The sequence below is a fragment of the Colletotrichum lupini genome, chromosome 1 (genome assembly GCF_023278565.1).
Source record: "Colletotrichum lupini chromosome 1, complete sequence".
In the NCBI taxonomy this organism is placed as follows: domain Eukaryota; kingdom Fungi; phylum Ascomycota; class Sordariomycetes; order Glomerellales; family Glomerellaceae; genus Colletotrichum; species Colletotrichum lupini.
The window spans coordinates 7722346-7735465 of NC_064672.1; the positions used below are offsets into that span (position 1 = coordinate 7722346).

At 52.5% G+C, this 13120-nt stretch overlaps 4 protein-coding genes and 1 non-coding gene across 5 annotated transcripts; 3 read left to right on the forward strand and 2 right to left on the reverse strand.

The window, feature by feature from the left end:
• Nucleotides 1-2743: 2743 nt before the first annotated feature.
• On the reverse strand, nt 2744-3955 carry CLUP02_02221 (cytidylyltransferase; the record flags this gene model as incomplete). The annotated part of the gene is made up of 1 exon (XM_049281255.1): nt 2744-3955. The coding sequence occupies one exon, from the start codon at nt 3953-3955 to the stop codon at nt 2744-2746; it is 1212 nt and encodes a 403-aa protein (XP_049137212.1).
• Nucleotides 3956-5617: 1662 nt separating this feature from the next.
• CLUP02_02222 (DEAD/DEAH box helicase) lies at nt 5618-7613 on the forward strand (the record flags this gene model as incomplete). The annotated part of the gene is made up of 3 exons (XM_049281256.1): nt 5618-5682; nt 5736-5838; nt 5889-7613. The coding sequence occupies 3 exons, from the start codon at nt 5618-5620 to the stop codon at nt 7611-7613; spliced, it is 1893 nt and encodes a 630-aa protein (XP_049137213.1).
• A 327-nt stretch (nt 7614-7940) lies between these two features.
• On the forward strand, nt 7941-8012 carry CLUP02_tRNA016. The gene has a single exon. It is a non-coding gene; the product is annotated as a tRNA-Met (tRNA).
• A 94-nt stretch (nt 8013-8106) lies between these two features.
• Nucleotides 8107-8498, reverse strand: CLUP02_02223 (uncharacterized protein; the record flags this gene model as incomplete). Its single annotated transcript, XM_049281257.1, has 2 exons — nt 8107-8324; nt 8384-8498. 2 exons carry the CDS (start codon nt 8496-8498, stop codon nt 8107-8109), a joined length of 333 nt encoding a protein of 110 aa, XP_049137214.1.
• Nucleotides 8499-9363: 865 nt separating this feature from the next.
• Nucleotides 9364-13080, forward strand: CLUP02_02224 (uncharacterized protein; the record flags this gene model as incomplete). Its single annotated transcript, XM_049281258.1, has 4 exons — nt 9364-9500; nt 9555-9778; nt 9858-9956; nt 10010-13080. 4 exons carry the CDS (start codon nt 9364-9366, stop codon nt 13078-13080), a joined length of 3531 nt encoding a protein of 1176 aa, XP_049137215.1.
• Between the last annotated feature and the right edge of the window lie 40 nt (nt 13081-13120).

A 13120-nucleotide genomic window follows, 5' to 3' on the forward strand; every position in this document is an offset into this window, starting at 1 on the left:
TGAATCGGAAGAGGAACCGCAGGCACTGACCACCGAGAGGTGAATTTCCCGCCCTCGTCCGTCACCGATTCCGAGCTTCCGTTCGGGTTTGGGCGCTTGTGTGTGGTAACGGGCGTAGAGTGTGAAGTTGATGTGAGACTGAAAGGAGAGGAATCTCACTGAGAAGACTACGTGAGATGAGACTGAGCGGTGACGACCGCTGATCTGACGGGTGAAACGAGAAAACGGTCTGTGCCACGGAAAACGTGCCCACCAAACCTTCTTTCTTTTTTTTCACTTTTCTTGAACCATTGCGCTTCTAGATTCTTTTGCTTCGGACTTTTTTGAGACTTTTCAAACCCCCGAATTGCAAAGGAAAAGAAGGGTGCCATTGTAAACTCCAAAAGTTGAACACGGGACTCCGAACCAACACCGCAATCGCCGGTGCCCCTTGTTCCCTTGCTCCCCTCTTACAGCAATGGGGTAAGGTATGGATATGTCATGTCTTCCAGGGGGTCGGGTGACGGCCACATGGGAAAAAGGCGTATCTCAAAGAGACAGACACACGAGGGGTGTGGTGGTGGGACAAGCTACACGCAACATCGCACATCCGCCTCTCACCTATCCGAGACCATCGCTGGCTTTTGTTTTTGCCCTCCTGCCCTTCCCATGCTGCACGGTAACATGCCATGGCATGAACCAGGAAACGTGAGGAGCGGAGATGCAGATGCAGTCAAACAGGGCTGCTTGATGATGGGGCACCACCTTACTGGATAACGAGCCGTTGGTCCATGACTTGAAAGAGAAGAAGGGCGAGCTGCCAACTCCCAATCAACACCTTTCCTCGATTTGCTCCCAATGATTTTTTCCGAGATCAGTCGACGTTACATTGTCGTCGTATCTCCCCAATCCCCAGTGCCCATGTCACTACTCACTCGCCTCCCATCGACGCCATCCGCGAGCCATCGCCCATCCTGCAGATACACTCGCAGGCCCCTCTGCATCTCCCAACTCTCACGCTTTTCTCACCTGTCAGCCGCGGGCACAGAATTCTCTAATCAAATCACTCATTCTCAGCCCAAGCCAATATTTTTTTCCCGCCATAGAAACGGGTTCAAGCCTCAGGTGCACAACACAAGTGTGAAAACTGAAGATGCAGAATACAGCCACGCAGACGCCTTCTGTATGTAAGTAAGGTTGGGTGATGTAGCATAAGTGCGAGAATGAGAAGAAGGGGAAGCACAGCGCAGCGCCGGCACCGCACTACCGCAGTACCGCATGGGTTTCTGTATCCTGCACGGATCGACCGTTGTGTAAGGTCAATCTAAAATCAGACCGACGGTTCAAAAACTTGTAGGTGTGTGATGTGTTGTGCGTTTCCTCCCAAACCGCTTGTATCCGCGCAATCCCCAACGTCTCACGCAGCTCCCTCTCACACACGCCTGAAGCTCGCTCTCGTGTCGTGTCGCCCGTCAATCCCGCCTCGTATATTTATTTTGCGCTTCTTGTAGAACTCCAAAAAGCCACGCTGCTCATATGCTGTACTCATCCTACCTCGGAAAATATGCCAATGGCTGAGCCTAACATGCCACTCGGTGAGGATGACAAGGCAAAGGCAAGGTAAGAGCACACAACAAGCACCTGTGAACGAAAGACCCGAAAGCTGCACGACATCACCCAGCCCACGCAGCTGCCCGCGTCAAACAGGCCAGGCCGTCAGCCCAGTCTTTCCTCGAGCCCCAGCTCCGACATGGGGCCATTTTGGTATCATGATGATGATGATGATGTATATGCTCCTTTGCTAGTGATACTTTTGCCCGCAGTGTGACGAATGCGCGATGTGACGATGATCATAGAAAGTCACATATCACCATACTCATCTACTCATAGATAGGGCTAATCTCACGCACACAGACACCCACCCACCATTCTCTCGCTGCTTCTGCGACTTCAAGTTGGGAGGCCAAGACGCAAAGCTCAAACTCACAAGTCGGAACAAGGAGGTCAATCCTTTTTCTGTGCCGTTCCCAGGACGCTAAGGCAGTGACGATGTTTGACCGCTCAGATGGTTCCCCAATACTTTTTGACAAGAAACCTCCTTCTTCGGGGCCTTGTCCTTGTACTCGGTATCATTGCGCGAGAAAAGATGCATGTCAGATGGGTGAAAAAAAGTGAGGGGTCGAACGGAGACGGAGACGATGAGGGAGGGGGACGGAAAGCCAAGCCAGCAGGGCTAAAATAAGTGTAAGAAGGGGGAAGGTTCTGATTGATTTTATCGTTATCTTGTAATAGCAGCTAACTATTATATACCCGTGGCTTTGGGACGTCAGGTCCCCTCTGTACGTTTCCTTTGATTCCGTACCTGGTGTTTCCCGTTCCTGTATTCGCATCAAACAAAAAATGAAAAAAGTGTACAAACTTGGTGGACGAGATACCTCGTCGTTGTCGTGATGATGGTATGTTTCCTCGTCCCGGCCGTCCTCGCATGCCATTGCCATACCATAACATGCCTTGCCCCGCCCCCATCCCCTACCTCTTATCCCAGTGGACACGATATGAACGCCGATTAATCATGCAAAGTAGAACGCCATTGCCAGCCGTTTATACGAGGCAGAAGACGCGCCGTTTTTTCCCAACCACCGACTCTCCCATCTCTCTCTTCTTGATACTGATTGCCGTTTGGTGTACTAGCAGCCGTCGGTGAGCTAGCCAAAGTTCTTTTCCGCCCGTCTAGTTTCCCCCGCCGGCCCATGAGTTCCGCCTTCTAGCCAAAGATTTTGAGGAATCCCCAAATACCAGCCCCGCTGAGGACCGGGATCGTCAAGTTATCGTCCCAACCGAAAATGTCCACCACCTCACTGGCGGCCGCCACAAATCCAGACCACAGACCCATGACTCCGAGCGCTAGCGGTCCGGTGATGGTAGCCTGAGCGTCCGAAAGCCCCACGGCGCTTGCGATGGTGCGGGGTAGATGCAGTGCTCCCGTGAACATGAAGGGATAATTCTCGTCGCCGGGGAAAGGTCCCGTTCTCGGTGCGAGCCATCCCCAGAAGAAGTATGAAGAGGCGATGCCGACGAGGAAGGCGGCTGTAGAGCCTGCAAGCGACTTGCCGCGGCGGATACGCGGGGTGTAAGCGCCGTACATGCGGCCAAAGGTGCTGGCGGCGGTATCGCACCAGCTGAGCAGGAGGATGGCCATCACACCGACGTCCTTGGGCATGAAGCGCATCGAGATCCACGCGCCAAGCAGGTAGAAGATTACTCCGTTCCATCCGGCGTATTCGCTCTCACGCATCAGCGCGCCGAGGACCGAGACGTAGAATCGGTTGAAGGAGGCGTAGTTGTGACGGAGGTAGTCGGCGGTCGTAATGGGCATCAGCGCAGCAAAGAGCCACGGTGCGACTGAGCTTGTCTGGATACCCGATACGTAGAGCCACAAAGTGAAGAACCCGATCGAAACGTGCAAGATCTTTCTGGGCACCTCGTGCTTGTGTACAAAGGTCCGCCACTTTCTGTGAATCGGTATCAAGCCCAGCGGACTGGGGCTTCGACTGAAATCGCGCCAACTCCATCCCGTGGGAGCAGCAGATGGAGGGGCCAGGTGGCCGTTGGTCGTCGTAGCTTTGGGTTTGCCGTTCGCTTCGCCATTGGCGGTGACTTCTTCCGTGATCGGTTCGCTCGGGATGATGGGCGATTTGCCTCTCTTGCTCTGCGACTTGACCGTGGTCATGGGTGTGATTCGGCGGGACTCGATGGGTGATCGACTTCTCGTACGCGATCTGCGCATTGTCGATGGCTCGTAGTCTTCCTCTTCTGCCCGTTCCTCCAGCGGCTGGGGCGTTGTTCGCCGTTTCTTCGCCGCAGACCTCGTCACCGGGCCAAAGTAGTTGTCTTGTGACGCTGCATCAATCTCTGAAGGTGTCGGGCTTGGGGAGATAACCCGCGGGGTAGAGGGTATGGCGCGGACGGAGGACATGTTGTAAGGGAAGGGCGGGAGTGCAGGACAAACGACAGCTCCCGTAAAGAGGCGTTGAAAGGGGAACAAGAGTCGTCTCAGCGGCCAGAGTGAGGAGTGGAGATGTTTGTCTCTTCTAGATAAACGGGAGTCGTGGGGGTCCAAGGCGGGAGAGACGGAGGCGGAGTCGGCGCGGGCGTGGGTGTCGTAGATGGCAAAGGGTGCTGCCGGTGAACAGCGATTACCGGTATTCCTTTGATGGCTATGCTGCTGGGCCTGGGGTTGGAGGATGGAGGCTGGTTGGGCTATTGGATCCAGGGTGATGTTTGAGAATGCAGCAGAGAGCAACTCCGCCGCATGTTGAGCCGGGTTGGTACGGGGGGGAAGAAGACCACGGAGACATGCGGTCGGTCAGCAGGCAGCGTGACATGTGTTTAAGGACGAGGTGTTTGGACCGGATCGTCGGTGTCTTGTTGTGCTGCGAGTCTGCCGATTCCTGGGGACTGGGAGAGAGGATTTTTCGCGGGCCAAGGTACCGAGTACTTGCGGCGACGTATCTAAACGGTGTTTGGAGACCGGCCGCACTGTTGCTTTGGTAAGCCGTCTTATCTTTGCACTCGAACTTTGCAAGCTAGAACCGAAGAACCTTAGTAAGGCAGAGCCTCTCAAGGTTGAGGTACTCATTACCTCGTCGTAGTCATCGAGGTAGGTACGTCGGGTACATCTCTAGGAACTCTTGGGGATGTTGAGATGCAATTCCCGTTTCTCATTCATCCACTTTCAACATGGAGATTGAACAATCAACCATTACGGTTCTCATGAGATGTTAGCACAAGCAAAAGTCAAGGGTCATCCAAGACGGCTCTCAGGGTGAACCACAGTCTGAACAAACCGCAGCACAGTGTGCCGAGGGCCGAATGACCAGCGCCCCGAATCCCACTCCAAAATGTCCGGTGCACGCGACTACCCAGGAATGGCCGGCCTGTCGGGCGCACCGCTTCACTCCAAGTCCATTTGGCAGGGGGTTTTCTCAAGGGCACGATTCAATCTGCGGTGATTTTTTTTTCTCGTTTCCTCCTCAGTGGGCTGCGCTACGCCGTTTACTGCTGCAAGCATGTGAAGCCATCTCCGGCCGTCCCGCCGGTTCCATGTCCTTCTCAGGCGTGGCTCCTCTTCTCTGCACGCGCCGGGTGGGTTCGACCGGTGGATGCACTTCATCCCGTCTCTCCGCTGCCGAGCTGCCTTATGTAGGCTGCCTGTACTCGGTACGTGCACAAAGTGACAAGAGACATGCCATTCTGCGTCTTCCTTGTTTTCCAGACCGCTCAACTGCAAAAACGGGCTGAAAGTTTTGGGCGAGATGTCAAGGCGAGTGGCTGAGGACGGTTGGGGGTCAATCGGGATGATATCACTGGCTTTGTCCGTGGGCGGTCGGACAGAGACATGGCGCCAAGGAGGCCTCGAATGCTGTCACCGCCCCACGTGAGCACACCCACCCACCTGCCGGTCGATAAGAGTAGAGATAAGATAAGGCAACACTCGATGCCGTATCGATAACGATAACGAAAAAAGTTTCTGGAAATCGAGCCCCTCCAGCTCGGACGGCCTCATTGAAGTCGCATGCAGCGCAAATCCTCGGTGTGCCTGACATCCTCTCGATATTTGTCCCAGACCAATTGAACCATGGCGCCCGAAGAGAAGAAGAAGGACCCTAGAGCCTGGAGAGGTCTCACCCCTCCCTTGGCTGAGTACGATCCCGTGCCACTGCTTCTACTTGCGCATTTAACTAACATTCGCCCAGATGGATCCTCGACTTCGTGTCCAGCCAAGGCTTCCAGCGCATGACGCCCGTACAAGCGGCATGTCTGCCACAGTTCCTCGGAAACAAGGACGTTGTAGTCGAGGTAAAGAATACAGTAGCCGTGCTAGCAGATGCGAATACTGACTTTCCCAGGCTGTCACCGGCAGTGGTAAAACGCTGGCCTTCCTCCTTCCGATTGTCCAAAAGCTCATGCGCCTCTCCGAACCGACGAAGCGCGGCCACGTCTTCTCCATCATCGTCTCCCCAACCCGCGAACTCGCCATTCAGATCCATACCGTCCTCCAGTCCCTCGCCGGCTTCCACCCCCCGTCCGCCGAGATTCTGCCCCACCTCAAAGATGATGAAAAGCGCCCCGACACGACGGTGCCGGTTATCATCCCTCAGCTGCTCGTCGGCGGGGTGACCACCACACAGCAAGATCTCAGCTATTTCGTCAGACACGCGCCCAACATCTTGGTCTCGACACCGGGTAGACTTGTTGAGCTTCTCGCGTCTCCGCATGTCCACTGCACATCTTCCACGTTCGAAATGCTGGTTCTCGACGAGGCGGATCGTCTGCTGGATATGGGTTTCAAGCAGGACATTCAGAGGATTCTGGGATACCTGCCGAAACAGAGAAGAACAGGCTTGTTCAGTGCTTCAGTCTCAGAGGCAGTGTCACAGATTATTACTGTCGGTCTGAGAAACCCGGTCAAGATTGCTGTACGTGTCAAGAGCTTAAGGGATGGAGGAATTATTGAGGACCGAAAGACACCAATCAGTCTGCAAATGTCCTACCTCGTCACACCAGCAAGCCAGAAGCTCCCGGCACTCAGCAAGATTCTCGAGAACCTCAACCCGCGGCCACAGCGCAGCATTGTCTTCTTGTCGTCCTGCGCTGCCGTCGACTACTTCCAACACGTCCTTCCTACCATCATGCCGGAAGGCTTCACACTCGTTCCCCTACACGGAAAGCTCCCTCCCAAGGCAAGAGAAAAGAGCTTCAACAAGTTTGTCAACTCGGTATCACCATCCGTGTTGCTGTGCACAGATATTGCAGCGAGAGGTCTCGATATTCCACAAGTAGACTTTGTCTGCCAGGTTGATCCTCCTTCAGATCCCAAGGTCTTCATCCACAGGAGTGGACGTGCCGGAAGAGCAGGCAGAAAGGGACTGTCAGTCGTCTTCCTGCAGCCCGGTCACGAGGAAGACTACATTCCCTTCCTCGAAGTCCGCAAGACGCCCATCTTCCCCCTGACGAAACCTGAGATCACCGTCACCGAGGACGAAGCCAACGAGGCATCAGAAAAGTTCCGCGACGTCCTCCGCAGCGATCGCGCCTACCACGACAAGGCACAAAGGGCTTTCGTGAGCTGGGTGCGCAGCTACAACGCTCACCTCACGACCTCCATCTTCCGCGTCAAGGACCTCGACTGGGCCGACCTCGGAAAGGCCTGGGGTCTGCTCCGCTTACCGCGCATGCCCGAGACGAAGAATTGGGAGGGAGACAAGTGGCTCGGCAACGAGGACTTTGACTGGGAAAACTTCACGTATAAGGACAAGACGAGGGAGGCCGCACGACTAGCGGCGGCGGAGGCGGAGCGGAACGGCGAGAAGGCGGCTGCCGCGGATGAGGTGAAGCGCAAGCGCAAGACCAACGAGGCGTGGAGCAAGCAGACGGAGAGGGACGACGTGAGGGTGGAGCGCCGCGACAAGAGGAGACGCAAGAGGGAGGCTGAGCGGATGTCGACCATGACGGAGGAGGAGAAGATCAAGGCGATGGAGCTGAATGAGATGATTGCGGAGATTAGGAAAAAGAACCAGGCCAAGGCGGCAGCTGGCGGGAAGGACGATGAGTTTGAGGGATTCGATGATTAAGAAGCGTCTGTTGTAATACTATCTAACCATGTCGTTGAAATCTGTCCGGGGGATTTCCGGCTCACGGCTCAACGGGTGGAGGAAGTGGAGGCGATACCCCCCGGCGAACGCTTTTTTGGCCTCACACGATGCGATCTCACGAGACCCTCTCTTCCGTCCGCCCCATCCCGTCTCCGTCCTCGTCGCCAACCCTTTCGGCTTTGAGTTCTACGTTCCCACAGCGGAGAAGAGGCAAAAAAAAAAATCACACAAGAATGACTCACTCCCCACACCTGCCCTTCTTAAACAGAAACAGTGAGAAGATCGTCATCAACAAGCACTAATACAAGCACAATAGCTCAGGGGTAGAGCGCTGGGCTCATAACCCAGAGGTCCCTGGATCGAAACCAGGTTGTGCTATTGAATCTTTTGCTTTTTCAGGGTTGTGAATTCCATATGTTCTAGGTACATGTATATGTCTTTCTTTTGCCATTGTCACCTTGCTTCCCATAATTTAAGCATGATGACCTCCCAAGTGGCCTGTGATAAAGGCATCAGCCGGCCAGCTCTGTCGAGAGGTAGGCTCGTCACTGGGATATCTGTTCATTTCTGTTTCGAAGGCAACGATCGTCCGAGATCTCCAGATGGAGCCAGGTGCTGGCCAATATGGTTGTTCGTAATGAGGAGAGTCGTTTTGAGCGATCGTGTGACGTCGGTGTAATGGGATTATAGCTGGTTCGTCTCATATTAGCATGAATCTAGTCAGGGCATCGGGTTCCTGCTGTTCTTACCGTGCCTCTGCTTTTGTCCCTTGCGAATGCAAGTTTTCCAGAGAATAAAACATGTAGGTGGCAACCCTACAAACAGGGCTACAATACCAATAATGGCTTCGAGGGTCATCTGCATAGCTTGACTTGTGGTATAAAAGTTCTGGTCTAAGAATGCGCGGGTCAAGGCAGCAGAAAAGCTTGTGCCAGACCAATGTCTGGATATGAAATGTATAGAGGTAGAAGAGTCAGAGACAGTGTGTGAAGGGCGTCGTCGAGCTCTCCCTACGGCGTCTTCTTATGTTCGAATTCATGGGTCATGATATCTTCGTTCCTCGATCTACATTCAAGGTAGAATGCAGCCCTGGCACTTTGACTGAGCTAGACTTTCAGACTCTGGTGCCGACGAATAGAACACCATAGTTCTTTGGAGTTTTGAGACTTTCGTATGTCGTCGGAGGGCTTGTGCATACCAGGCGTATCCAACTACAAGGACCATGTTTTCAGACTTTGGTTTGGGCCAATGAGTTAAATTTGAAGGAAAACCTCTTTAATAGACGTAAGGCTTTCCACTGCCACGATTTGGTCCATGTGTAACATGAAGCTGCGGGACCGTGTTCAGACATTGGCTCCAGCCAATTGCTTTAGATTCTTGTTACGGGGCCAAGTCCACGTCGGACTGTTGGTGCATATGCACAACGCGGACCGGTTGGCGTACACACACCAATGATGGGTTTTCAGACTTCGGCTCTGGCCAATGACACCTTGTTGAGGCTGCCAGCTTCAAGCGCTTTTCAGATATCGGCTTCCGCCAATGATGATGAGAGCCCCATGGCGCAGTCATCCCAAGCTGCATGACAAGACTCTGTCTCCCACACCTTACTTCTTTTCTATAAATCACCTGCTCCATCCGCGATCAGATTTTCCAACAGAAATTACTGACAGTCAAGAGACCGCTATTTGTCGATATCAAATTAAGTAACACATCTCAGCTTGTTACCATAATGGCATCCTCTCGGAAGCGTCATTCGGACGAAGAGTGGCTCCAGCATCGAGCTGAAATCCAGAACATGTTCCTGAACGAGTCAGCTTCTTTCAACAAGATCATGCGAAAGCTCGAAGAAGACGGCTTTCCTGTAACGTAAGTTAACACGGTGGTTTCTCCATCTTCAGTTTCTCACAACACACGTGTTAGGAAATCGCAGCTTGAGTACAAGTTGAAGGTATGGGGTCTCCGTAGGAGAATCCAAAAGAATAAGACCGAGATGCTGTGGCAATTTGTTGACGGCCGCCTTTCCATGCGGGAGAAGCAAGGCAAACTCAGCGAAGTTATCCATGATGGTAAGATCATTATGCCGGCCAAAGTCAAGAAAGAAAGAGGACGATATAAGCGAGTTTCTTTCGCAAGTTATCAGAGAGGTAAGAGCTTCCTACTAATCACACGTATTTTTACTGAACCTGTTATATGCAGAAAACTTAAGTCCTCGTACACCTCCAGAGCTGAACATCTCGGTCTGCACGCCGGTATCCTTCCCAATGACGTTTGCCTGGTCGAAGAGTCTTCCCTGGCTTCAATTTCAGTCCATTTACCCACAATGTAAGGAGACTCAGAACCCAGCATGGTGTTCACTTCGCTCAGACTTCGTATAGTGTCGCAAGATTTCGGAACACGCATGCGAATTGATACTGAGCGCAATTTTTCCAATTCTCTCGGAGATTCCGACGTGTGGAGCATCTTGGATATGCCAGAATCAAGTAACAAGTCAAATGTCTTGCTTCTCGCCGCTCAACTTGGTTCGATGATGCCCGAGGCAGAAGAGGGCGAGAACACTGGTCTCGCACAAGCTCTACTCAAAGCACCGAGCCAAACGACGATACACGAATACCACAAATTCCTTATCTACCGGATCTCTAACAACATGGAAAATGATACGAGCGGTGAGCTCGACTTCTCTCGTTGGTTCTGGACTGTCAATGTGCTCGAAACTTCTGGCATCATGAATTTGAAGCTTGCAACAGGAAAGACATCAAGCCCAACAATAAGCGCATTCATTGAGAAGCTCTTCCAGATCGCACTTCCTGCAATGCATGAATTATTCTGGAACGATTATGACACCCATGAGGTAGCAAGAGCCAAGAGGGTTGTGCAGTGGTTGCTGTCCTTGGGGCAATCTCCGAACACACAGATCAAAGTTGTCGGCGAGGCGCTCACCCCATTGGAAGTGGCAGTTGGATCGCATGAATCACGACTTGCACTTCAGCTATTGGATGCTGGTGCCGACCCCAGCCTCTCATATGTGGGGTTCGGAGACTTTCTGGTCAACTTAGAACTTCTCGGTGACTACGAAAATGCTGGCCTCGACCCTGTGATGACCGAAGTCTTCAAGCGCGTCGTAGATTTCGGCCTCTCTCAGGGCGAATCAATAGCTGGAGATCGACCTTCATCTTTGATGGAAGTCACTCGGTTTGGTACGATTCCGCTGATCGATATACTCGTACAACGTGGAGCCAACGTTTTGTACTGTTCATCGGGCGACAACGACTACCTCAGGCTTCCTTTCTCCAGGGAAGTCAGCGTGCTCGGTTGCGCAGCTGGCATCTTAGACGAGGCGAGAGCAAAGAAAACTGTTGAGCATCTACTGGACCGCGCACAGTCGATCAACCCATATGTACCGCGACCGGATTTCATCAAGGTCGACGTTATCATGAATGTTGTGTCGAGGGGTCACCTTGCTGTGCTGGACTTCCTCCACAGCATTGGCTGCGATGTCGTTGGAGCTGAGAGTAAAGGTATCACTTCCCTGCACATGGCGGCAGCGTTTGGCTTCCCCAACGTCTGTAGATGGCTTCTCAGTCATGGCTCGTCGGTTCACGGACCTTACTTATCGAACGAGGCTCCAACTCCTCTGACCTTCGCGGCCTTCGGACGAAACTATGATGTGGTCCAACTTCTACATCATCATGGAGCTGATCTCAATGGAAGCTTCGCTATCAATCCCGGCAGCTGTTCGTGGATTAACTACTGCCCAGCATATTACCGCCAAGAATTGAGAAACGGCCTTAGCCAGTTGGGGAATTGCTTCATGAATCCAGCGGGCGCTGCGATCTTACGGGGCGATTGGGACAACCCAACATACAACTATCTGGCCCAAAATGGGGCCAGAATGCCCGAATGGGCCGTTTACTACGGCTCTCTCGAAGTTCGCGAGTTTGGTCTAATTGAGGTTGCTCTAAAAGACCACGCCTACGTTGACTGGTGGGGTTTTGATGGAAACACACCGCTACAAGCCGTAATGTCAACGTCAAAAAAAGCTGTAGGGAGATTTTTGAAAGGAGACCAAGCAGAAGATATAAGAGCCAAAGGTGTCCGTGCCTGTATTTCACTTTTAGGCGCTGGCGCTTGTTTGATGGGTAATGAGGTTCAACTAGCAATGGCCCTCAACAACTGCAGTCTGGTTGAAGCTATAGAACGACACGACGTTGAGAGATCCGGCCAGCTCAAGAGTGCCGTTTCTTTACTGGAGGCGGCTTTTCTGTCCGGCTTCAATGACATGGTACAATACATGTTCAAGAGAAGTCCAGAAGCGTACGACGGAGGCGCCCTTTGTGCTGCTGTTCACTTCGCGTCAGAGCACAAATGTACGAAATTTCTCCAGAGACTTTTGCAAAACCGCCAAAACTTTGAATGCCCGTCACTTTTGGAAGGAACAGCCATCGGCTTAGCTGTCTTCAAAGGCGAAATGCAAGCACTCAGAATGCTCTGCGGCCACATCGGAATGCCACTTTCAGCAGTCAGTCCTTCGAGTAAAACAATTTGGAACGCTCTCTATGAATGGACAAAAGCACTGAGACATCTACCATTCTGGCATGACAAGCATACCAAAGTCACTGAGCCACTCTTGTTCATACTTGAGTCATTACAGTTCGAACTGAAGCTCCAAGACCTTGGATACCGCTCTTGGGAACACTTGATTCAAGTTGCCCTCAACATCGATAGCGAGGAGACTCTCGAAATTCGACTCTTCTCGAGCGAGTCCGATATTCGACCAGAACAGCAAAAGGACAAGAGTATGTTATTTCTCGTCACGAGGGATGGACGTCTGAAATCCGTGGAAATTGAAGATTTCCATCAGAAGACTTACATGATCTGTGGGAGAGGAAGAAGCCCGTTGCAGCAGGCGGTTGAAGACGGAGATCTCACTAAAATCGATCTTCTTCTCGGCGCAGGCGCTGATATCAACGCACCGGCCGCAGACCAGGCCGGTGCCACGGCTCTACAGCTAGCGGCCATCACAGGACGAATTGGGATCGCAAAGATGTTGATAGATATGGGAGCTGACGTTGACGCGCCTCGTGCTCCCGAATCCGGACGAACTGCACTGGAAGGCGCTGCTGAGCATGGAAGGATAGATATGATCCAGCTTCTCTTAAGTGAGGGAGCCGAAACAGGCGGGAAAGGTCGATTGCAATACATGCGAGCAATCAAATTTGCAGAGCAACAAGGACATTTGGTTGCCGCGAACATGCTAAGAGAATACCGCGATTGGACCGTGGATGACGACGACTTGTGGAGCGAGTTGGGAGAATATCCGGCAAGTTGGGATAAGCTCGATGAAAATGACTTTATCGACTACGACTTAAGAATCGACGTCGAGGATGGAGAAGACACGCCAAACACGTCAAATAATGATTTCAGCTACGAAGATGCTATGACAGAATAGTGTGGACAAGTATGGACAACAAGGAAGAGCCTAGACTTTG